A 27,698-nucleotide genomic window follows, 5' to 3' on the forward strand; every position below is an offset into this window, starting at 1 on the left:
TACAAACATGCAGTAACGTGTTCCGGTAACCCTTCATTACATCACACAACTTGTATGAATAGCGACAGAATTAACGGACAAATTCAAATATTCTTCAATTGATGTTGAAGCAAAGTATAATAATAAGACAAAGAGTCAATTACCTCCATGCTGGCACTGCACACGTCCTATCAATTAATTTGTCAAATAAAGTAGGGTGCAATTCCAAACGTTGAAGAACCCATTATTAATTGTCCTGCCATCTTAATCATGTCTTAAAACAAAGGGACAAACACCTTCTCTTAATTGTATTAAAGCAGCACGTCCTGACATACATTATATCCTGTCACGCAGATCTCCACCTTCATATATCGACGATGCAACAACTGATATTTTACTGTGTACACGTCAGATTAGTACCTACGATATAACAGTTTTGATTGGTCTTATTTCTTACTTGGGTTTAAGAGGAGTTTTACCATCTTAAAGTACTTAGATAAATTGCAAAAAATTAAATAAATCATAATAAATAACTTTCAGCATATCGTCGAGTGCAATCACAAACTGACAAGTTCAACTTAAATAACTTACTGGAAGAGTTGTCGCAGTTGATGGTAATTAAAGTAATACAAGATTTAAACAAACAATATAAAGATAACAGAGTTTACCACTCAAAAACCATTTCACAGACAGCTGTAAGCCTGGCTAATATGTTACTGGTATTAATAATAATAATATTAATAATAATAATACAGCACCATGGAGACCAGTGCATACTGTATTCCATTAATACAATTTAGTGTATTCAGGGTCATGGCTGTTTTGTAAACTGTATTTATGCTACTATTGAAATATACATCATAGTGATGAATATAGAATCATAGTGATATAACACATCAAAGTCGAGATTTAACATGTAAATAAATGAGGCAGGCCATTCATAGCCCATATGCATGCATATTATCTGTCTGCATGAGAGTATATATATTTCATACGTACAGTATGTTAAATCAAAGGCTATCATTTCTTCCACTTACTGCGGGGCACACAAGCCTCACTTAAGTCAACATGACCAAGACTTTTACACGGCAATCCTTCGAGAAAATTTCACGCCATGTGAACAACATGACTTTATACGACTTCTATACAAACAGTTCACACCCGTGCAGTATTACAACATTGGTATGGTGTGGCTAACTGCAGCTGGGTGAACTGCAAAGACTTGTAGAATCAAATTTCAACCATCTCTTGATGAGTTCCAGCTGTTTGGATGGGGTTATACAAGTCACCTCTTAGAGGCTGTTTGGATTTGTGTTATAACAAACATGAAAATGAGGATTTTATTAAAAGTTAAAGATTGTAATTACATGAAATTGGTCACCAAAGAAACATTAGCCAGTAAATTCTTTATTACATTCACTTTCTGAAATGCCTTTGTCTCACAATATTCTGTATCGGTATTAACCACGAATAAAAGGCAAATCGAGAAATTGTCAATATTTTGGGATTTTTTTCCTTTATTTTTTTCCTTTATGTGAGGTGAAAGTTGACAAGTCCTTATAATGCAAGTGAGATATTGTATTTTTTTTTAATGTGATTTCAGTATTAAAGTTGTAGAAATATTTATGATTTGTTTTAATATTTTTTATTCATTTAGCACATACAAAGCTTTGAGGCAACACGTAATAGCAGTTACAGCTTGTTTTAACATAATCTGTCACTATCCCAGAGAATTTGAGGGGATTTTTCTTTCACTCATCAGCTAACAGGTGATCAAATAACGAACAATGAACTAGGAACGGCAGCCTTAACCAAAAGATATGAAAATGTACATCCTAAAGAACACACTAAAAATGCCAACTGTATTGAATCGGCAGAAAATATTCTTCTTTTTCCAGGATTAAATACATTTCTTGTCTCTTTTCTGTTATTTTCATTTAATAGTTTGTATTTATTTTGTCATTTTTGTCATTTAATCCCCAATTCCACCCAGCATTTTTCAGTAAATAGTTGAGAATTACCAGGGTTAGTTTGATACTTTCAATGACCTCTCTGACAAAGGTTTACCTGCACAACTACAGTAAAGGAGGTGTATAGCGATTATGAGACAAAAGTAATTATACAATAGGGACCTATTCAATGGGTTTATTGAAAGGCCAGCTAATAATAGAATAAAATACACACACTGTACTAGCAGCATTCCTTTGCTCTATTCAATTGCTAAAGGGAATTTTTTTTTAAAGATATTATCAAAATCCTGATGGGCAGGGCAGAGGAAGGGAAAAATGGAAGTATTCACTGGTAATTTATGTCACCTTAAACTTTGCAACAGGAAGAAACACTGACTTGGTGTATAAAGCTTAAGTAATGTGCAAAAATAGCCCTTGGGATTACTGTACTGGAGTAATATAATCTGACTTTTTTAACATTTTATTAAAGGTCTAAATGGTGGTCTGGTGACTAATTTTTCATCAGAGAAATATTGAATATAAATATAAATACATTAAAAAAGTGATTTATACCTATACTTATATATATCTATATACCTGTATATTTCATTATTCATTATAAATCTGGTTGGAATTGCAACTCCACAGTGCAGACATGCTTAATATAAAATCAGAGTCGTTGAGGGATTATAAACCCATAAACATTTCTTAACTGAAATCAGCCATACAGACAGCTGTACATGACAGAGGGAAACAATCTCTTCAACTTCACCTAAATTTGTTTTGACACTTTTGCCAGGAAGTTACATTTCGATAGACCTCTTTACAATAATCATATATATGACTCTTGTACTCTCTAGTTGCATTCAGTTATTATATAGATATGAATATCTATCCATAGTTATGAACATAATGTAATTGTTTCTGACAAGGTAATATTCTAGCAGGAAATCAGTGAAAATCAAACCTTCCTTTTTACTGTTTGCTCCCAAGTTTAATAGCTGTGCCAATAATTTAGTTCAGAATTGTCATAGTTTAGATTAACTGTATGTCTAAGTAATTGATTAATACAATTAGGCCATATCTAGAGGCCTTAGGCTTGCTAACTGTAACCTAGCATATATGGTATAGTTTTGTAGTCCATCTCTTGAAATCAATATTGATGTTTGGCAGATTTTATATATTTGTTTTTGATGAGACTTTTTGTTCTTGTGGTACATTCTGTAAATGTAAGTTAAAAATGAAGTTGATTTGCTTCAACAATCAAGTTTCATTTCATTACTAATGTCAGTTTAAAAACTGAAATTTTTCTATATATATTTCCCTATTTTGATTTTTACTCAAGATTTAGTGTTGTGCAATTTTCACACAATAAGGCACTATAATTTCACAGAACAGGCACAACTGGTCTGTTGAGATAATCTCTGATAGATATTGTTTGGTTTTGCATTCAACCTTCCTGCAGGGAATTTGCAGCTGCTGTGTGCTTTTGTTATTTGACACTTACATGCCTAAGGTAAATACATAAATAATTTATTTCAAATTTAATAATTGATTCGTGATTTCAAATTCAATTTCCTACTTTTAATATAAGTGGCAGTTTACGTACACACTGAACCCCTTCACTGCTTGTTAATAGCAACTTAAGCTATATGTCAGTATACATTTTAAGTATAGTGCAAATGTACCAACAGTTTAAGAGCTGCATTGAATTCATTGACTATTCCAATCCCTCTCAACCATCTCCACAGGAAATTACTAGATACTCAGAACGAGATTATAGGGGGAGGCCGCGGCAAACAATTCTGGTGGCTATGGCTGTATAATTACCATTTAAATGGACACAAACCTGAGTAAGATAGATATAGATATAGTGTTACAGACACCGAGTGACTGGACTGGAATGCTGAGAATCTATGGTATGCCTGAGCAACAGTATGACAGAGAAATGAAGAATTGCAGGCTAATTTTATCCTCCTCGGTTGAGAAATATGGACCGAATTAATAACCATTGGAGATTCTACAGACCTCAAGGCAGTGCTAGTTTATATACACAATGTATGGATGTAACATAGAAACCATTTAAATTATTCTGGGTATGTGTGTGTTTAATACAGAAAGGTTTTAACTTTATAGCTATATCACAGTAACTGAAAATTAGTTTTTTTTTTTTTTTTGCAGCAGTAGTTGAAAGAAAGTATTTAAAATTGAACACTATTCAAATTCTGACTGAAAGAGATGAAAAGAAAGAAATTAAGATGATACTTAAAAAATCATTGAATTAATTAATTAGGCTTGAATCACCATTGCTTTTTTAAGTAAACAACAGTTAAGTTATATAAATTTCATTAAATCATACATAATTTCAGTTAATTTCGTGAACAATTTGAATATTAACTACATTGTTTGATGGGTTCCATGTAAATTTGTAACAAGTATTGAAAACATAACATCAGAGAAAGAGACACAGGGAGAGACCTAGTGTAGTGAGGGGAAAAGCTCAATGCGATGTATTTATCTAACAAACTTCAATTTCTTTTTGCAGCTTGGGTAATTGGAGTGTAAAGGTATCGAGGAGACATGTAAGCCAGAGGAGTGATGTAATTTGTATCGATGTCAATAAGCAGCAGTCGTAAAGATGAGGCAATAACTGCAGGTCTACTCTACATACCATTGGCTACAAAATATCTCTCCTAGAGGATGTTTTCACCTACGTTCAGAGTAAATCATTCCCCACTTGTATGTGCAGTAGCATTCCAACATAGCATGTACTAGAATATGTGGTTACATTAATGATAACCATCCTATCCGTAAAGATGGATTTATGTGAAGGAGACGGTATAAATGTCAATATGTAAAACTCAGACTATCAACTTACTCCCCTTAGCTATCATGATAACCTTCGGGCATGGGTTGATATAATGAATAATATTTTCTATTGATTTACTTTAGCCTTTGTGGTTAATTGTACAATTAGTAAATTCAAAGCAATTGAATTACATTAGCTACTGTACCAGGTGAAAGTCTATTTACCTTTACTAGAATACCAATTCTTTACCAAACTTTCAGCATGGCCCTTCACAGCATTCCAAGAATAAACGAGGTGGTGGTGACCTCCCGTGGGGTCACCCCTGTGACACCCTCCCTCTGGCTACAAACATGCCCTCCTCATATTTGACTGGTTGTGAAAATAAACCTCATCCCTGACATATTTAGCAATCATTTCATCCTATGAGGAGGGTGTATCAAAACACAAATGAATCGGTTATGGTTCATTCAACATTCCTACCAAGCTCAAAGCCTATAGCCTGAGGTACAGTAGGACTTGTTTACCTATATACCCAGCTGCCTCTGCCCAGCTGCCTCTGCCCAGCTGCTGGTGTTTGGTACAGTTTATACATTTTAAGTAGCAATTCCTGCCATATTTTGTGATGTAATCAATTTAACTTGTTCCTTCCTTGATCCGAGAAACATCAATCTATCTATCTCTCAACCAATCAGTTGCAGTCTGTAAAATTGTCCTGATTAGCAGTGACAATTTATTACCACTTGAAAAGAGTGACAGTTTTGAGGACTTTTAATATTAAGGCAAGGACAAAAGGGGAAAGGAGGGGGGGTAGGGGTAGGGAACGAGAAGAAATTAGGGGATAGGGAGGGAGAAGGAGGTAGGGGATAGGGAGGAAGGGTAAAGATATCATCAAAGGGATTTGGAAGAATGGTACTTGGGATTGATGGTTGAGAATAAACATTATGGTACAGTACAATAACTTGAACAGGCAAATGTTATTTTACACAGAATAGGGTGCCATTGTTAGTGCAACACTGTCACAAATTAAAAGGGAGAAGAGATTCGTACTCTGCAGCACATTGCAGAGTTAGGTCACACGTATTACCATTATAATATACAGTAGGGGTGAAGAACCGTCAAACAAGCTAAAAGATAGAATGCTGTCGGGAAATTTCTAACGTTTATACAGTCCTGCCCATAAAAGACAAAATGTGCTTTTTGAAATATTTGGGGAGATGATGATGTTTTCCCACAAATATCATCACAACTGTTAATTTTCAGACACCAAATTTAACTAGTGGATAAATACTTTTGCCAAAAGTTAAGTAAGAAAGCACTGAGTTTGTTTTGTAAAGACTGATATTTTCTGCCTTATTATTAACGCTTTCTTCTTTGAAAGTAAATTATTTCATCATTTTTAAATTATCTTCACAAAGCATGTAAACCCTCTGAATGGCCCTGGAATTTTTGAGAAAACTTACACAGCAGAATTTGTTAGTGTAGACCATGCTGCATGTAACACTCTCCGAACGTAGTGTGTGTGTGTGTGTGTGTGTGGCGGTTCATAATTGATAAAATGTTAGAGGATAATGTTCCCGTACAGTGACATAGTATTGCAACTATAGTCTGCATAGTTCTGAACACATGAAGCTAATGCCAGTAGTAATTCAGTCAGTCACAATGTAGGGTTACATCTCATTAACATTAATTACTCACTGAGAAGGTCCACATGTATGAATTGTACATTTCATCCTGATGAATTCATCCCATACAGTGTAACACTACAGTATAGATACATCCACTACAGTATGTCTGAAGGTTAAATTATGTGTTAGAAGTCAAATGCAACATGAGTGTTAGCGAAAGGTGAGAGGGGGCACAGAAATAAGATTATTTTTTCTTCTTTTTTCAAAGTTAAGGGACAGGGTTTCTGGACACTGCTACTACGGGACGTCTTCCAAGGATGACCTATTGTGATGCTCAGCCAATCAGCATGCTTGTGTAGTACATGCATATTCACGACTTTTATTTACCCTCTCCTTGCATAGGGGTATTTGCACTCAACCAGACGTTGGTGCCTCCTCCCTGGGGCTTTGGTGGTACGGCGGGGAGATCGTCCCCCTCGGTGTCTGTTGCATCACCCGGGGGTGGCGGAGGGACAGGGGGAGGGGAGAAAGCCGCATCAGCAGTATCATCCTTAGACTGTCCTGGTCTGTAGTTGACAGGACGCCATTGTTGGGGACTGCGGTTCCTGTCCGAGGCTAATTTTTCGGAGAGAGAGCAGGAGTAGACGTAGAAGTGAATGATAAAATTATGAAAGGAAGAAAAAGAGATAAGAGAAAAAGGAAAAAAAAGCAAAGAAGATTATAAGAGGATATGTGAGAAGTATGTGATAAATGAGTAATATATGGTAAGGAAAGAAGAGAAACAATAATACCACACCCCTGTCTGTCCCTACCCCCCCCCACCCGCCCCTGAACCTACTGTAGAATAAAGTACTCACAGATCCAACTTATCATGATGTAGGCTCAATGTTCAAGCCTACGTATATACTGTATATATGGCCTAGACTGTACTGTTCATAGTTTGAGAAAGTCAAGAATTTAGAATGTACACAAAGTTTAAAAAAATATAATAAGGAACTCAAAGAGATGAGTGAATTTGATGTCACAGTTAAACTCATGATCTTAAAGCTCACACACAGATCTGTATGAGTTACTTAAAGGTGACTACACATTATGGATATAGTGTTTATGTTCCTTTACTGTATTAAGTGAATACAGTACCTAGGACTGTACTTAATGAATCATGAATATCGTATAAAAAAGCATACATATTTTATTAAAGATTTTACAACTCTCTGCCTGAGATGGAATATACTTAGTCTTTCTTTTGATGGAAGGGGGGGGGGGAAGGGGAGGTCTGGGGTGGGATATCCAGATACAAGGCCTTTTAAAAGACCCTATAAACATCTCTGCAACACAAACACCATCTATTAGTGTTCATTATCTGACAAACTATTTCCAAATGCTTGTTTATGAATATTCATTAGGGTTGCAAATGAGAATACAATGAAGCAAATCAGGTGGGATAAATCATGGGATGTGACATCTAATTTGTTTCATTTAAAAAGTTTTTATGATCACATGACCAAGTAATTTCCCATCATGCAATTGTTCCTTTGAACAATGCAATTGTACTGTACACTATAAAGCAAAGTTAACTCTTCGACCATGGGCACTTCAACCTAGTATGAAAACATAACAACATTACATTTTTTTCCTCACAGGATGGATTTGACATCCTGGCATTGATATGCAAATGAATCTGACACAAAGGGGATCATCACCATTCTTTTCTCTAGGTCAATATGTGACTCACATGAAGAAACTATGTGTCTGCACCTGTAGTATACTAGTATACATGTACAGTACATTAGATTTAAAAAGAGACCACTTTATTTCATTTATATCTTATTACTGTACATTGAAATCTCTGTCAAAGTGTCAATATGTAACACTGTAAACATGCACTGAAAAGTGTTCTGGACATAAAGACTATCAGGTCAAATTATACACATCAAGAAAATATAATCAAAAGTATGAAAACATTGTCTGCAAGAATAAGTAAAAATGAAGATCAAACCACTACAGACAAAAATTAAAAGCAGAAACAAATTGATAGAAAGAGCATTTCTGTACCATCTGCACTTTGAGATCGAGGCCTTAAGAATAACGTGGTCCGCATGCGTCGGCGCCCCATTGGATGCCCTGATCGCATGCTCAGAGGTTGGGGCAAGGGTGGCTTGGCATTGGTCCAATTAAGAATAGCTTGATGCTGATTGGACCATGGACGTGTTAATTTGGGGTCAAGAGAAGAAGAAGAAGAAGCATGACCTGAGTAGCAAAGAAATGCAGAGATAAAAAAATGGACATACAGAAGAAAGAGAAAGATGCAAATGAGATGCAAATGAAGACTGTATCGAGAGACATCGTAGTACAGTTCCATACATGTTCAGTGCCACATGTATGTGTACACATGTTGGACAAGACACTGTAGAGAGGCAAACAGCAAAATGGCGGATATCAACACTTCAAACTTGAATCAAACCAAAAGTTCTTTAAATATATTAAAGATAATGATGTACAAGACAAGAAAGTGACTGATGAAGATGGAGTTGTCCTTACACTTGAAGTTCTGGTCATTAGTTATTAACCTTGGGAGGTCAACAACGCCTGATTGGTTACGTCTTAAGATGAATAATTAACATGTCCAATTTCCACAAGTTTGCAGATTCTAGATTCACTATGTATATCATTACAATTTTACAACACAAGCTATACCTCAAACAATACCTCAAATTTGAACCCTTTACAAAGGAAATATCGGCTGGATGTTTACATCAGCCGGAACAGTGTAAACAACCTTATAGATAAAAAAACAAAAAAAACATTATAGTAACAAAAACATAAACATTATAACAGTACAGCTATGAAACAGGAATACATCTCTTCATTTCTTGTTTAGAACATAAACCAGCCTAGAGCTGTATTGGAAGATGTGTGATTAAAAGCTTTTTCTTTTCTTGACAACAAACATTTTCATCTCAATAAAAGTTACTGTACGACCAATTAAAAGTCTTTCAACATCTACTTAATGGCAAGCACAAACTCCAGAATCATATGAGCACAAGCTTGCAGTTTTTTCACATACAGTAGTATAGGCCTATATACTGTACTGATAAAATATAGATCTATTGTGCCACTACTGAAGTATGAGAGCAACAATAACATTTAATTCTAAATATTAAGGTCTAAACCAGCTGTCTTCGATTTCCCCTACAGAATGAATACCATACACCTACAGTACAGTATGCCTACACTACTTGGCAACATCTATATGACATTTAACACTAGTCACCATGGCAACATGCTGGTGCTGACTTTATATATCTAACAACTTTATGAATATGAAATTCACAATTTTTACAACAATAGTCTAAACCTTAATATAAAATGAAGTTCAATCAACTAGCATAAAAGTCATGATAAAACCATGTTTAAATTGGCAGACACACTCAAACAAATGGAGACAAAGTGTTCACGATTAATGTCACAAAATATATAAATTAGAACGAGACAATGATAAATGACAACTACGTCAGTGTATCACATGGACCCTGTACTGCGTCTCAATGGCTATATACTGTACACCACCCGGACAACTATGGCAAGAATTTAGACATGTTGTTCTAGATCTGTGAAATGTGAGATACATCCATCATTAAGTGAGACATCAACTGTATCATACTTGAGGTTGTGATACAGTATGTCGGCTGAGTCTGTGCCAAACATTTTGTAGTCTATAGTGTACTATGATAGTCAATATCATTGTGGTATCACAGGCACTGTGTGTTTCCTCTGTATGTACAGTACATACAAATCAAAATTTCACTCCCTGAATAATTGATGGACTTAACATTCCATATACTGTATATTGCAGAAGAAGCCTGTGCATGAAGACAACTTGAAACTTAGGCTTAATTATAGGCTTCTCAGTGTATGAATAGTAGTAGCAGTAGTATATGATTAATGATACCAGCAAATATTAATCAGCTAGCTGTCAGCTGTTGTCTGGCTCTCAGAGGGTGTGCAAATTGCCCTAACCAGCCAATAAATGCAATTTAAACTACAGTAATATACAGTTTATTGAATTGAATATTTTATTTTCATGTAGACTCAGCTCTTCATCTTGTGAATTAGCAAATATGTATATAACTTGTTGTGAGGAGACAGGTAAGCAATGAGTAAAAAGAAAATATTGTTTGAACATGAGAAAAGAAATTATGCCTTTTTAAAGAGAATTTGTCTAACATCAAAACACATTAATCATGCACTAGAGGTATGGGGTACATAAAAACGTTTAATCCTGTCTTTTATATGTAATACTGTACTAGTAATATGACATACAGTGCATGACATCCTAAAACTGCAGGTGAGATTTTCTATCTGTAACTACAACTAATCAAGAGTACAAACTGTATTGAGTTGGATAATCAAATTATCACTGTAAATGACTACAACTAGATACTACATTCCATAATAACTGCTGCTTGAATGTAATATTTGTAGTATTAGCAGGATTATCCAGGTTCCAGTAATTGTACCGCAGTTCCCGCAAATGCATTGCCCATTAAATGCCAGACCTACTGATGGATAGCTGGCTCTGTTAATCACCATTTTATATCATACAAATCGATAACAAGAAATCAGACTGCTGAATTATTTAAAATATTTAATATTGACTATTTTAGACTGTGAGCTCTTATCTCACAACTTTGCTACTATTACACGACTGCAATAATTACCTGGGAGTCGCAACATTCCATTTACAATGTCTGCAATTTCCCCGCACAACAGAGTTTTTGTAGTATAAACTTCAACGTATCAAGCCTTGTTAATTGTAGTTGTCAATGAGATGGTGTGTATACACTATCATACAGATATCATGTAATTAGTTGTTGAATACATGTATCATTATTATCCTGCCCTCCCTTTATTGTTGATAACAATAGACAGGGCCGATACAAGCCGCAGTACTAATACCTTCCAAACCGCACCCCACATTCTGGAATGTCACAGAATGTTGTGTCAATATTCCCACTTTACTGTAATACAGAATACAGTATACTATGTATTGTTGTATGGGGGTGTACAGTGTAACATACAAAGCTATAACCTGTCATTGTGCAAAGTGAATTCAGCACTTACTTCACAGTTAAGTGCACTATGCAGGAAAGTGAATAATAACAATAATGTTTCTCGGACCTCCTTATCTTCAGTTCTTCCTCTTGGGTCCAACATCTGTGTTTTCAGTTGGACTAGACCACACAAAAGCATCCACTGTGCTTCAGTAAAGTCTTTCAACACATGCCCTGCCCTTGGCAAACCTTACCCCAGCCCCTTGCTTCCACTCATGAGAATAATTTCGTTAACTTTGTGTTGAATTTGAAAGCAGATAGAATACAGTTCGACGAGAAACATGATTTTGACAGGTCTACGAGGTACTGTGCAGTGTGCACAACGAATGTAACAGTATTTACTGCATCAATGATACACAGAACTGGAAAAAAAGTCACGCTAAAATTAGAAACAAATCTGCACAAAAATCATTCAAAACAGCAGCACTGTATTAGTTCTCCAATAAAGACCAATTTTTTTGTGAGAAATGTGCAATGCTAGTCCAACTAATAGCAAGCGGTTAAATATTTCTATGTTAAAACTAAAGCTTCTCAAGGGTTAGATGTTCGCATCCCACTGACCTCTCTCTCGAGACCGCCTAGGATGCCAGACGCCTGGCTCTGACATATTTAAATGACTCCGGAAATGTTCTTTCGCTTCAGAGCCAGTGTCTACTGCAAACTCACGTCTGCGTAATTAATACAGCCAGCCCTGTGGATCGAGACTTTTCAATGGACAATTTCTGGGTGTGAATAGGAAATTTTTACAGACGTCAAAACCATTGATCTATGTATGGTTTTAAGAGCTCGCTGATGGAGTTCTACAGTTCTAAGAAATATTTACACTCATGTCCGTACGTCTTAGCTTATATAGCTTTAATACACTCTGAGCATAGTTTCTGATTGAGGGGGGAAGGGGTCCGGGGGTGGTGGAGGGAGGCCTTGTGAGTCGTGGCTCAGGGCTAAAGGAAGATCCTGGGTTGTGTTCCAAAAGATCGCCGCCCACCAACTCTGCTTTCTGGGAACTGTACAACATTGTAGGACTCTGATTTGGCTAAAAAAAATTTGCCTGAGCCAGCTATTATAAAAGCCAAATTAAATTAACCATGCCAGCATATGCTTGTGTGCTTGTAATTCACAACAATGCATTCTACTTTCTTTGACATTTTTCTTTTGAAGAGGTTTTTAAATGCATTATGAATTTTATGAAATGGTGATGATGAAGACGCAACAATGTTTCAGACTTACATACATACATACGCACGCACAGACACATACATACAGACATGTATAAAACTGATCAAGCTGAAAGATGACTTGAAGAGCAAAATGCAAGAGTGTTGACTGAGGAAGAAATGAGTTAATGCATGAATATTCATGAAGTACAAATCTTACAAGCTGAAAAAAGAGCATGATAGTTTTGTCATCATCCAACGCAATGCGAACTCCATTCTATAAAATTCAATGTAGACACTGGACCACCAATACAAATTTGCCCTGTTTGGCTATTCACAAATGTGGTTTCAACGGGCAGAAAGTTTCTTCCAAAATTCCAAGCATCTCTGAAACGCCCAATTCATCTTCAATTTCGTTACATTTGACTCCAAGTTTTAATGCATAGTCATTGCATAATGGCAGTTACAGCTATACTGCAAATAGCTAAAACTTTGATACAATCCATTATGAAGTTCCTCTTTAGCTCACAGATTCAATTGGAATGTCCCACATTATTTTCTTGTTGGCAGGTTTTTATTTCCATATCAATCAAATTCATCCTTTGGAATGTTATGACAATTTCATGACGGTGCAAAGGAAGAGTCTAATAACACCAGTTGTTATGTTGGGTCTCCACAATGGGAGACAAACGCTATTGTTTAAAAACCAAACCAGGAATGTTGTCAGCATTCTGTTGATATCAGTAACCTCCAGTAAATGCTGGTATTGCAAGGAAAGGATTTTTATTCCTCTTTCTCAGTATTTCTAGAACTTCTACACAAATACCTGAGACACATTTCTGGAGGCTGACCTTTTGACCTCAGTTCTATCTGCCAGTCTTTTTATTTGTAGCTGTGGTTATTTTTAGAGAGAGTATCAAATGGCGCTTTTTTTTTTTCGTTTTTAGACATCTTGGTGGATTGTCTCCTGTGGTAATCCTTGAAGATATTTAAGTGCAGATGTATTGGATTTGGTAACTGGAGTAGGTTTGAAGCTTTTTGGGGATGTAATTTTGCCAATAAATTTGTGTTTTGTCTAATGATTGGGCAGATATTGAAAATGAAAATTTTGAACTTACTATTTGAGGTTACCGATGTTGGCAGTCTAGTGTCAATCACTTCAGCTGAGGACATTGTAGTCCCACCATTGGGTATCAACGAGGAGCTAAATGAGAAAACAAAGGAAAATTAAAATACTGACAGTTCAAACTCAAAAGGAGACCTAGTTATAAAATCACAACTACTACTACTACTGATAATAATTAACAGTAATGTTAATTACTTGAAAAGAGAGTACTGAATACTTATATAGTCCCACCATTGGGTATCAACGAGGAGCTAACGAGAAAACAAAAAAACTTAAAATACTGAAAGTTCGAACTCAAAAGGAGATCTAGTTATAAAGCCACAACTACTACTGCTAATAATAATTAACAGTCATGTTAATTACTTGAAAAGAGAATACTGTATATTATATAGTCCCGGGCACCATTGGGTATCAACGAGGTGCTAATTAGAAAACAAAGAAAACTTAAAATACTGAAAGTTTCAAATCAAAAGGAGATCTAGTTATAAAACAACTACTACTAATAATAATAATTAACAGTCATGTTAATTACTTGAAAAGAAAATACTGTATATTGTATAGTCCCGCGCACCATTGGGTATCAACGAGGTGCTAATTAGAAAACAAAGAAAACTTAAAATACTCAAAGCAGACCTAGTTAATAAAACTACAACTACAAATATTAATATTAACTGTATTGTTAATTACGCAAATACTGTAGTGTATCAGAGGGACCTCTTACTAGACTATATATTTTAAATGGCCAAAGAGTTTAGCCAGACTGACAAAACAAAATCAATAATTCTTGGCCAACAAAAGATTTAAGATAAAACATTATTATTGGACACAAGATCTTCAAGTTTTGGAAAACATACTGTACATAGACCTCAGCAGTTGTTTGACAATTCTGATGTATGTTTTGCATAGTGTCATGGACACATACCACTGGTCGCCATGTTTACATTGCTGCCCGCAATGCAACAAACCCATGACCTCTGGACATTTAGTCTTTCACAGGATTTTGGAAATCAATTTTAAATTGATTAAATGGATAAATGTTGACATTTAAGGTAAGGACTGCCACCAATATCACCTGGGCTTACCTCTTGGTAAGGACAATATGTAAAGTTTCTTTGGTATTGTAGATAATATCTTGAACAGCTTTCAAATCTAAATTTTGGGTTGGTCTGTTATTTATACTCTCGATGACATCACCCACCTCAATCGACCCACTATGAGCTGCCTTACTTCTGGGATTGATCTGTGAAATAAAGCAGATTTAAATGAAAAATAAAATTTAAAACAAGCAAACAGGATTTTGAATTCTATAGGTATGTACATAAACTTGTCTATAAACTGAACTCTTAGTTATACATGTTTTTTCTCATTGAATCAATATTGTTGTTTGCCAATTGATGTCTACAGTGCAATGAAGTGTTATATACCAGGGTAACCTTGTACATACAAATTTACATCACACATCAGATGGGAATGAGTAAATGGAAGTTCTGGAGAAAACATGAATAACAGCTTGATCGGTCTGAGGTGAATTGTATTTCTAAGACCAGGGGGCCACTGTGCATGAACAGCATAACCATGTTTGGAATTCGTCAAGACATTATTTATACTCCTATTCAACTGTACACATTGATCATGTTCATGTAGCAGTTAAGCAACAATGTACAGTAGTTACACATGTCATGTATGATTTATCATTGCTGGGTTCTTTTTTGGTGTTTTTTCTCCTTTGAATTTAACAAAATAATACTGCGTCCCGTTCCTAGAGCTGGTGGAAGATCGACTGAGAGCTACTGTAATTTATAACCATTAACTATACAGCAAATGGATATTTTTCTCAGGGATCCAAGATGGCTATTTTTGGGGCAAGTTCAATGGTATCATACATGGTTCAAGATCATTTTCAGTTTTTTCACCCTTCTCATCCAAATGCAAAGATCAATTAATTCACAACTTGATATTCATTGGAAACTAGTATGACAAACTGTACATATGTCATGGGACAAAGTTGCAACAATCAAATTTGCATCGTAGGAATTAAGCTAAATATGTTATTTTAAACCAAATCCTGGATGGTCAAGAAACTTACAGTATAGGCCTCAAGCGAATAAGCACTGTGCTTTCAAAAAAGTCCAGCACATCATCGAAATGTTGCAATTTCTTTATCAGCATTCATATATTAGATTGGCTGTCATAATTGTTCTCATCGCTTGATTAGCTGATAACAGATTGACTTGAGGGGTATAACATATGTAGTTGCGAACTTCAGTTTCTTTGAATTTATTATTCATTTACAACTTCCAACTGTAGGTTGATCATTAACGAGGAACTGTACGTGTGGTAAAATCACATACAGTAGTACATCTACTGTGCTGATGTACCAGCAATAAAAACCAGCAACACTGAACGATCCCAGTGTAGATATTAGTATATAAACTGTACAGTAACTAATAAACATGAAGTGCAGTGATTGACAAAGGGAGGAACTCATATTTGTATCTTCATATCAAACAAACAAGCACTGTTTACAGATAAGAGACATGAGTAAACAACTTGGGTGCAAAAGCAATATACTGTGTCAACAGACTTAACAATCTAAGTCTTGTAGAACTATATTACTATGGTGAGCTCTATAGCTGCTACTATATATACTGGAACCAGTGTCATGAATTTTCTCACAAATAACAGTTGATGATTGGCACAACCTGCACTTATTTATTTACTGGGGAATCAGACTTTGTCCCCTGAAATATCACAAACTGTACACAATGTACTGACTGTAAACATAGACAATAATGTGAAATGCACAAACATAACATTTGACAGTAAAATCCAACCTGTTTACAATGTAAAATATCTACTATTGGTTTTAAATTGAACCAATAAAAAAAAAAAAACCTACTTAGGGATCGTCACTCTGGAAATTTTATTCTATAAACGATGCATTTTTTTGCAAAATAAAAAATTCAGCTAAGTTTATTTGATATAATTACACATAACAATATTAATAAAAGCAACTTACTATGTACTGTAGTTGTAGATACTTACAGGTTATATGACCAATAATGCCAATACCAATTCACTTTTATCACAGAATCCTGTTTCAATTTTCACCAGCTGTTTACTTCATTCTGAGTCAAAACTCAAAAATGTCACATCCACTTCGACCCAAAAAGTCTCCTTTTTTTTCCTCCTCAAACAAGAATGCCGATTGGCCCTTCTTCTTGACAAATCAGCACTCCTCCATAATCAGTTTGTCAAAGAAGATCCCTTTTGCAAGTAATCATGACTTTTGTTAAGGCCCAACTCTTTCATCCCACAGCTTGGGGCTTACAATATAGTACTGTATGCAGCTACTGTATGCAGGCTGTACAATAGTGGGGAATGCACCACGCAAAGTCCAAATTTACACTAGAAGTATGCATGCATCCAGTGCAGTGTATATGTGTAGAATTTTGAGTCAGGAGTATGTATAGTTGTATACATACAATTTATATACTACATGTATGTTGTACTGTACTGTACCCCAGCTGCTAAGAATGCTCGTAATGTGTCACATTCCTAAAGGATTGTTGAAATGTCAAGGTAAAACAGCAAACAATAAATTAATGTCCATTCTACAAGAAAAATACTATGGAAAAAAAATACTGTTCTATAAGTTGCAGATGTGCTTCTGATTAAATATGTTTGACTTACCAGATGGCCCTGAAGTTAAAGCAGCTAGTTACATTTCACTATCTATGGGTGCATTTATGTACAGTACGATACAGTAAATCATAGCCATACAGTACCAGGGAGCTGCTGTTAGAATAGCAGCTCCCTGGTCATACACAGGAGTATAGACACACATCTTACATTTTACTACATGGATAGACAGGGAATTATTTTATAGTGTTCAAATTTTGTGTAGCAGTTTTGACGTCTCTGCATTTAGTCTCATATAAAATGTTGCACGGTTCCTATGTAAAAAAAACCCTGCTATTTACATCTTTGCACAGTTTGTACAGTAATTTGTCCACTTTGCACAGCAGTATGTGATGCGTTGTCGGATATATTATTCCGTGTACAATGTTTCAATGGATGCTAGAATACAATCATACTGCCGAGATGCTGTAGGTACTGTAACAACATTCCACTACATGGATGAGCTATTTAACAGAGCTCAAAGAAAGATACTAAGTTACATAATTGAATAACTTGGATGCTACAGTATACTGCACAGAATGACATATACAGAAATAACAGACTCTATCCTAGTGCATACCACATGCATACCAAAATTCACTACATGGATGTTATAATATATGGTTTCACATTTGCTTAACAAGGACACATATGCCTACAGTATATAGGTCTTAATATACTGCAACCAACATTTGAGTAACAATGAATAGATGCTATGTACACAAAGTTACAGGCACCCATACATGACCCACATACAGACACCTAATCCCCATCAGAATTACCCACAATATATCAACAATATTGCTGCATCTTTATTGTTCAGAAGGCCTAACCAACAAACAATTAGGCTTTTTATTCTTTTTGTGTCCAAAAATGATATAATAATTGGCCTGTTATCACTTGATATAACCACAAGAAGAATAGGCCTTGACACACTCTGCTTAAACACAGATAGTTGCTTTGAATATTAATTGACAGAAGTTTTTAAAAGGTTTCAAATTCCTATTTTGGCAATCATAAAAGAAAGTAATACACTGCACTTGTGCTAATTGAGTGGACGGAGCTGCTGTGATTCGAATGCAGTACAGTACAACAGTCATTACTATGGCTTTAAACTGTGATAGGATATATGGTAATGTAAAGGAATTTAAGCAAATTTAACCATCATCAATGCCCTGCAGTGTACGGTGATCAAAAACAAAATTTTTAAATTGAAACCTTGTGATAAACAACTCTCGCATACTGTAGATAATAGCTAATATAAAAGAATAATTTTTTATTCCATTTGAAGGTATCACAGTTTTCATGTTCCTTCATAAACAAGACTAAAGACTTGAACAAGTCTAAATATCACACCATTTTGTGTATTACTCTGAATGTTGTACTGTGTATTACCCTGTATGTTATACTGTGTATTACCCTGTATGTTATACTGTATATTACCCTGTATGTTATACTGTGTATTACCCTGTACATTATACTGTATATTACCCTGTATATTATACTGTGTATTACCCTGTATATTATACTGTGTATTACCCTGTATGTTATACTGTATATTACCCTGTATGTTATACTGTGTATTACCCTGTATGTTATACTGTGTATTACCCTGTATGTTATACTGTGTATTACCCTGAATGTTATACTGTGTATTACCCTGTATGTTATACTGTGTATTACCCTGTATGTTATACTGTGTATTACCCTGTACATTATACTGTATATTACCCTGTATATTATACTGTGTATTACCCTGTATGTTATACTGTGTATTACCCTGTATGTGTAAGTCATGCAAAAAGCCCAACAACTTCACTTGGTACAGTACTTCCAAAGTATGTGGCAGCCATAGTACACTGTCTACTTCAAACATGTTGGTAGGAAATTTCAAACTCAAAGCCCCTGGCACAGATTCCAATGTAATTAACAATAGGTGACATACCACAGTCTAACTGTCACAACATGTTATTGAACCCTCCTTGAAGAGTAGTTGAACCACGTAAACAGCTGTTTAGCAGTAATGATAATTCTCATTGACTTGTAACGTACAGTACATGCATGTGTTGCAGCTGTGTTATAGCTAGAAACATTCGAAACAGCCATCATCATTCTATACTTGAAATCTCCTAGTCTTCGGGACGGGCGGGCGATGTAAACTTGCTGAGAGGAAGTTTCCTCTTATCAGCGACTTTGTTTACTCTGTCATCCAATGGATGCAGCCATGTGTAAATAATTGTTATTGTGTTATTTGTTGGATTATGCCTCATTTTAAGGATAATCTTGTTGTTAGCCCATACCAGTCATAGGTACTGGAATGCAATGTTAGCATGCACACTGTACAATCTAGTCCTACTAGAGCAGGCTGTACTAGTATTTCCTGTACAATTTTACTGAACATACTACAATATCTTACGTTCTCAGTCTTCTTACAAAGGCCTCAAAATTTGGGATCTTTACTGGTTGAATGCCAGTGTTCTTTGCTGTTTTGCTATATAACATTAATGAGCGTAGACACACGGTAAATTGTCTGATAACAATCGTCATTACAAACAATTGTGCATTTTCTGTACCATTAGAACATGAATGAGCCCCAAAGGAGTGCTAAACTTATTAGCAAATATATCATTGGAGTTGCTCCCATTTGCCTGTGCAGAAACAGACTTACAGTATGCTGTAAGTCACGAAAGCAACTGTTCAACTAGTTTAAAGCACTTCCATTTGTTATGAAGTGTGTAAACTTGTAAAATTCTAGGCCTGATAATGGTGCATGTATACCTGTGTATTTAAAGTATATAGCTGAAGGCAACCCAGTTTACAACATAGAGACTGTGTTGCAAGGAGCCAACAACAACTCATACTATACAGAGCTATAAATATGCCGGCTTGTCACATTAAAGTTTAATACCAACTTGACTATTTTAATATCATTTACCTCAAGTCACCTACAATACTGTGTTTATGCCTCAAACCCAATACTCATAACATTCCATTCATACTTTATGACTGCCAAAGTTCAAGTCAGACAATCTGTTACTTTCATTCAGCATCCAGTACACATATGTGTGTAATTTTATAATTGTCCTACTATTAATTAATTTAATTTGTCCCATTTAGGTCATATCAAGCTGTTGCCGATAAACAAACATTCTTGGCGATACCATTTCTAAGGTACTGTAGGCTGTTTAAATTAACTCGTTGAACATAACTCATTTGGCATTTATTGCACAGTTAGACCTATGGTATTTTAATAGTATAGTTGGTGGTAAGATTATAAATGGCCTGCAAAAACAATTTAGTTCTTTCGTCAGGAGTTATGTACAGTAAACACAATGCATTCACAACTTTACAATGTAAGGAAGTATTGGAATTACAGATATCATATTTAAGGTTATCTGTGGTTAACATCAATCATGTATTAAACAATTAGCAGAGAGCCAGGTTTTAAAGTAAATTGTAAACTTTGGCATGCTACAGAAAATTATGTAACACAATTTGTAGTTTACAAGATACAAGCCAGTCTAACATTGCACAACTTTAAATTCCCTCTTAGCATACATACATAAGAAAAATAAGAAAAGTAATAAGTACAGTAACCGTAATAAGTACAGGAACCATAATGAGTGCAGGAACCATCAAAAGTACAGGAACCACAAAAAAGTAAAGGAACCATCATAAGTATGATAACCTAATAAATACGGTAACGGTAATATGTACGATAACGTAATAAATACCAATAAAATTACCCATACACAGTAACATACACAGTAACCATAACAAGTATGATAACCGTAACAAGTACAGTAACCGTAATAAATACAGTAACCGTACATGTGTAGTAACCATACACAGAAACTGTAATAAGTATGATAAACGTAACACGTACAGTAACCGAAATAAATACTGTAACTGTTACAAGTACGATAACCAAAATAAGTACAGTAACCGTACATAGTAACCATACACAGAAACCGTAATAAGTATGATAAACCTAATACGTACAGTAACCGAAATAAATACTGTAATGGTTACAAGTACGATAACCGGAATAAGTACAGTTACTGTAATAAGTACGATAACCCTAATAAGTACGATAACCGTAAAAAGTAGAATAAAGGTAATAAGTAGAATAAACATAATAACTAGATTTGCAGGGAGAGTACAACAGTTTGAGTAAGATACAAAAGAGAATTCTCCTTAGTGATGAATACCAGTATGAGTGCTAGGCTCGATAGCATGAGTTCCTAATCTTGCACTAGGACCAAGGGTATGAGTACAAAAACAAGTCCATCAGAGCTAAGTATGAGTGCCAGGTTAAATAGCATGAGTTCCTAACTTTAACTTTACTCTAGGACCCAGTGTATGAGAACAAAAACCAGTCTATACGAGCTACTGTAAGTATGAGTACCAGTAACCTACAAGTGAGTGTAGGGACTCACCACAAGTGCTTTAATGACTGTCAGCAACTCTTCAAAAACACTGACTTTATTTAAATGGGGCTTGAGCTGCTTGCCTTTGGTAGTGTCAATTATCGTCAAGCTTTACACCAAACCTGACCAGTAATTACATTACAATAGATCTAAAAATAGCAAACCCTCCTTCCCCTTTATTCAGCCAAGCAGGTACAGTTAAGTACTACAAGGACAGTGGACTTGATTAAAGCCTAATTTGACATTTTTGTCAACCAAACACTTTGGAGCCAACATGCAAAGATCAAATTTAAAAACTTTTGAATATTTTTACTTTTATATCTTCATTATTTGAAGTACAATTGTAAATTTGTTTGACAGATCTATTAAATAAACTCCACAATTTTGGGGTTTTTGAATCCAATGTTCACTAAATTGCCAATTTTATACTGAAAATGTTGATATGCAAGAGGCTTCATGGGAAAACAACCTAACCCAGGGAACTAGTTTTATCTCTTAAATTCTACTTGTCTTTAATTACTTTTTTTTTCAATTAATTAAAAGTCAAAGAGTATGTGCATACATTTCTTAACTTATTCTAAACATTCTCTAGGTTATCAAACACAACATCTTGTGCAGTATAATACTGAAATTGCCATATATAAGCATCTAAATTTTGGCAAAAACTCCAATAATATTATGAGCATTAATGAGCTCACTGTAAATTAAAGATAACGGTTATATTCGGTTGGCTTACCCCAAGTGTGAAATATATCCTCCGTCACCCAAACAGAAAAACAGGTAAAGAATTTGTACCGTATACAATCCAATAAGAGATTACTAAGACTCCACAGACAAAAGATAATAAACCAACTACCAGCTGTGTACAGTATGATATATACTGTATACGTGCGTGCTGTATTGACTATGATGTGTGCTACTTGATAAATGGCTACCAATCGACTGTAACTTAATCGCAAGCCTGCCTATACTCCCATACGTTCGGCCAGGCAGTCTTTGCGAGTTCATTCCTCCCACGACGTGAGGTAATTGAAACAGATTCTACCCAGTAGGACGATCTACCATGTATGGAGGGACAACCAGCACCGTGGCACGTGGAAGGAATGCTGCGCGGAGGAGTCACGTTCCGGCTTTCACAATAGGCAGATCATTTTACAAACTGTCTCTTCAGTGGCTTGCTCCTTCGGGGCAGATCACCGTGGTGACAGACCCAGCCAGCTGATATTGGTTGAGTTGATCAAGGAGTGACTTGTTGTTAGGACCAAATGGGAGAGGTATCATGATACTTGTAGCTTGGGGGGATAATTACTAGCTCACCCCCTCTGTAAGTGAAACTTTTAAAAAATGAAACTGATATTGATGACAGAAGCTGATGGACATTTTTTTTCTTTTACATCCATGGTGATATAATTGCCCTAAATATGGTGTCAACTGATTACATACAGTAGCACAGATATATGGGTACATATTTGTGCATTATACTAATTGTGCATTGCATTGCACAAAACTCTGGTAGCTTGAGTATTTTAAATTATCAAAATTGCTGCAAATTTTATCTATCTCTAGTTCAAAACTGAATGCATCAATGTTGTACCACAAACAAAATTTATCAATGTGTACAGATCTACATGTAGCAATGTTTAGTGTAATTGGTGTTGCCACCATGACAATATGAATCAGAAATTATGTCAGTTTTTTTCCCCCTTTAAAATGGACAAATTATTAATCCACTGATGAAAGTGATATTCGTACAAACTAGTTGCACACATCTATGAAATTCAAAGTACAGAGAACATTGACAGTTAACAAAGATAAAATATGTATTGTTATGACATGTGCTGTAGGTTATATCACAGATGAATCAAAAACAAATTTAATCTTCAGTAAAAGTGGATCTGTACAGGTAAATATTCCCTGTTGTGGTTATGTAGTTCCTATTTTTATTTTAGTTTTAGCAGATTTGCCTTTGTTTAAAAGTCTTTAAACAACGTTCTCATATCAAGAACAGAAATAAATAATGGATATATAATATTTTTATATTCTATATTATATTATGTTTTTATTTATTTAATTATGTCTATTTAAGACTATGCGCAATGTTCTCCTACAGGTACATTTATCATTCTTAGTGTAATTCTTTAATTTGCAAACATGACCACTAATTTTAGGCATATATGAATATTTTTTGTCAATGAAAAGGTGAACATCTCCAATAGACGACTCTCACATAAATAGACAGTGTTAATTATGGCCTTGCAGTGCATACATGTTGTCACTGAGACAGTACTACATGACCTTCAGTACTGTACTATAGCAAGTGAAGGTCAATGCCTTAAATACCCAGTACAAAATATTGTAAAACATCAGCGAGCATGATTTGTTTCAAGCCAGAACAGATACACTGGTACCACTGTATCTAGCAGCATGATTCAAACTGTCCTTAAATACTCACAATGGGTTTTTACAGTACTTCCCAGTTGGCTAGAATATATCATGTCATAGTATTTACACTTAATTCATAACCTGGAGGAATTTCTCCAAGCAAACTTTCACTAAGAGGTTTGTATTACTTTAAACTACCACTGAGATAGTGAAACCAGAGCTGAGTTGATCCCTCAGAAAGACAGTGCCCATGCAGTCACAAATGTGTAAAATAACATGCTGGGGAAATTGTGTGTATTCTCCACTTTCAAAAACAAATGGTTGAACTGGTAACAAGATCAATTTTTTTTAAAGTGATTATAGGAACTGAAGAATAGTCAAGTTTTACATTTAGTTGCAAAGCTATGTGTACAGAGAGTGAATACTGTAGCTACTGTAATGTAAGTACAAGGGCTGTTTAAACTACTATCTGCCAGAAACAATTGAATTCCATTACATCACAGATCCAAGTACTACAGGACAGGACCATCTTTAATTCACTTCAGCTCTGTAATAGTTTGATTCTAATTATAACAGCATCAGGATCCAAAATGACATCTGCAGTACTTCTTACAGTAACTTACGTTAAATATTTTTGACTTTGAATGGAATACTATCAACAGTAGTACTGTAGGCCTATTGATGGTAACTACCCTCTTTACAGTGCATGTGACACAGAGACGTTCATGAATTGTTTGAATCGTGTCCAACAATTAGCCTCGCAGCTTTTTTGAATACCGTCATCAGATTTGGATCGAAACTTCAGGAACTGCTACCAGAAGCATCTCCTTTGATTCATTGCATGCTGTACTTGTACAGTACTGTAGCCTTACATTGAATTGTGATTCACAATTCAACTGAAATTGAACAATTGAACCATTCTTTTCATGACCTGGAATTCAAAATGCATACTGTAGCATTACATCAAAGCTAAAGTGGAGGATGGTGGTTGGTTGGGGGGGGGGGGGGGTTCATGTTGGAATATATCTGACACTGACAGGCACATGCAGAGCTGATGTCATCTGGCCAGCTGAGACTAAGCCAGCAGGTCCCTAATATATACCTAGCTAGACTAACTAGTAACAGTACAACAAGGCTAGGCTACTTACAAGTAGGCTTAGGGCCTGTACAAAGTTAGGCCTTGGGAGTAGGAATGTTGTATGATACCTGGGGAGTGATTTTCCCTGAGGCCTGACAATGTTAGTTGTTACCAGTATCATGCCTGGCAATTGCCTAGGCTAAGCCAGGGTAGGACTAGGTCTATACTAGAGCGAGGTAGAGCTACCCTTAACTAGGCTAGGCCAAGTGTAATTGTAAGGTAGGCCTCACTTGCTGTAAGTTAGGCTAGGCCCTAGATGGTGAAAGATGTTACTAGCTTGACCCACAACTGCTCACACAAATAACCAACATTAAAAGTTCTGTAGGCCCTAGGCTTGTTTACGTTAGGCTATGTCATCCTTGTGCTGTCTGCGAACATTTTACTCTCGGAATGATGACCTACTACTAAGTTAGTGAATTGGTCTAAGCAATAGCAGTATAGTTTAGTATAGACATCTGGTAGAGGGTCGTTAATTTAGGCTTCGGATAGGCCACTCACCTTAGAAATTGTAAAATATCCACCGAGTTCGTCACCTTTCAACCGGAACCCCCATGGCGCACCCCCTGTCAGTATTACAGAATAGCGAGCCATGAAACCCCTAAACTAAAGTATTTACCTGGCCTCTAGTCTAACTAGTCAGTTACACCTAGAAAACACAGAACCATAAACTGAGCCCTAAGACAGATGCAGCGGCAACGAAAACAAAATTCACTATTTAAATTTATATCCTTGGACTTGGCCTTAAATTGGCCTGGCCTATCGTGTTCCGATCGTAACTATAAGTATCACAACGCATGAAAGATCAAGACCGCTTGCTGAGCTGAGGTAAGGGCTGTTTGATTTGTTTGGAATAAGGAATCCATGGTTTAAGTGACCAGATTTGTAGTCGTATTAGGCTAGTATTTCGAATGTCAGTTGAAAGTTTATATCTCAACCCTTCATGATACCGGTAAAAGCAATCATAAAAAAGATCATTATTATTATTATTATTTGGGAATCGCTAGGAAAAGGGTAAGAAGAGATGGACAGGAAGGGGAGAGGAGGAGAGGAGAGGTAGGAGAGGATAAGGGACTGTTATTGGAGGAGGGGTAATTCAAATTCACAGAATTTATAAACCCGGCTATGCGTTAAGAGCGTAAACCCAGGCTAAATATGCCCCAGAATTCCCATATAAAATTTCACTTTTCTGGGGGAGGAACCCCCAGACCTATGTGCGAGCTTGGTCACACAACCTCCTATAAAAGCATCCTGGATTGGCTCTTGTTTTCCCCAGTCCAGGCGCATTAAATGCCAATATTCAGTTATACATTTATATTATATGCAGTAACATTATCAATCTATTTCATTTAAAAATGAAAATATTTACATCGAGTATAGAATGGTTGGGACGGGCGGGTTGAGGGATTAAAATGTTTACAACTGGTGGATGGGCGGGAGAGATTTACAAGGCTTGGGAGACTTCTACAATTAGAATTGGCGAAATGAGCACATTGTATCATATATGACAACACTCAAGCATTTTAAGAACAATTGTTCAAACTGTTCAATACTATTATATCAAAACAATCGGGAGGGGAATGTGCATACTGTATAAATGTAGTGAGCTGAACTCTTGACTATGGTACTATATACTTCTCAATGTTGACCAGTGCTTTTGCCATGCTCAGGGGGTCTCACTATTGTCCAATTGCTGGACACCCTCCATGACCCTGTTCGTTAGTATTGTACCGCAGTTAATGTAGTGACGGTAGTCGAAATCTTGACTGAAGCTCAATATTCTCCTAGTTAAGTCTCGTCATGTGATTATAGTTACTATATGTATATATACAAATTTTAAATAATTAGGTTTTTGTCAGTTTAACGTAGTGATTTGAATCGTGTCACTGAGCCGAATGGAAGGCCCGCTATAGCGGTGCATCCCAGCCAACACGTGTTAGCGTGAATGTCCGACCAAACAAGGTCCATTAAAATGTTATTGTACCACTGTTTGATAATTAAGAGGTAGTGTTTCCTCCATGATTATTGTCTTGTTGTCATTTGGAACATGAGTATAAGTAGTACAAAGTGTGTCCCATGAATTGTATGGTGGTCCATGTAATTAGTATTGTTGTTAAGAGTACTCCCAACCATGATCGGCTAAACATTGACAACTCATTGATTGATCATGATTAATAGTTATGGGATGGTCATTTGGATAATTATATTATATATTAGTTGTTAAACCCTTGTTTATGGATTTAGAGCTGGTAATCTAGTGCCTGTGCATCTTGGTATTCCCAATATTTTACTCCCATGTTTTGGGGTGCATCGA

The 27,698-nt window shown here is 35.8% G+C and overlaps 1 protein-coding gene across 18 annotated transcripts in view; it reads right to left on the reverse strand.

Annotated features, from left to right (window-relative positions):
- Positions 1-26,237, reverse strand: part of LOC139969182 (uncharacterized) — a 67,916-nt gene extending 41,679 nt beyond the window's left edge. For 7 of the 18 annotated variants that reach the window (XM_071974044.1, XM_071974040.1, XM_071974037.1 and 4 more), the window contains exons 1-5: positions 25,886-26,237; positions 14,839-14,996; positions 13,749-13,834; positions 8,418-8,612; positions 6,750-6,977 (exon numbers count right to left, since the gene is read on the reverse strand). In XM_071974044.1, the coding sequence (XP_071830145.1) occupies positions 6,750-6,977; positions 8,418-8,612; positions 13,749-13,834; positions 14,839-14,996; positions 25,886-25,978 (760 nt within the window). In that variant the 5' untranslated portion in view covers positions 25,979-26,237. Of the gene's footprint in view, positions 1-6,749; positions 6,978-8,417; positions 8,613-11,083; positions 11,115-12,037; positions 12,199-13,748; positions 13,835-14,838; positions 14,997-16,801; positions 17,220-22,603; positions 23,188-25,885 lie in introns of those variants that run through there. The other 11 variants (XM_071974038.1, XM_071974041.1, XM_071974051.1 and 8 more) reach the window with 8 other exon arrangements.
- Positions 26,238-27,698: the final 1,461 nt, after the last annotated feature.

The sequence above is a fragment of the Apostichopus japonicus genome, chromosome 6, assembly GCF_037975245.1.
Source record: "Apostichopus japonicus isolate 1M-3 chromosome 6, ASM3797524v1, whole genome shotgun sequence".
NCBI lineage: Eukaryota > Metazoa > Echinodermata > Holothuroidea > Aspidochirotida > Stichopodidae > Apostichopus > Apostichopus japonicus.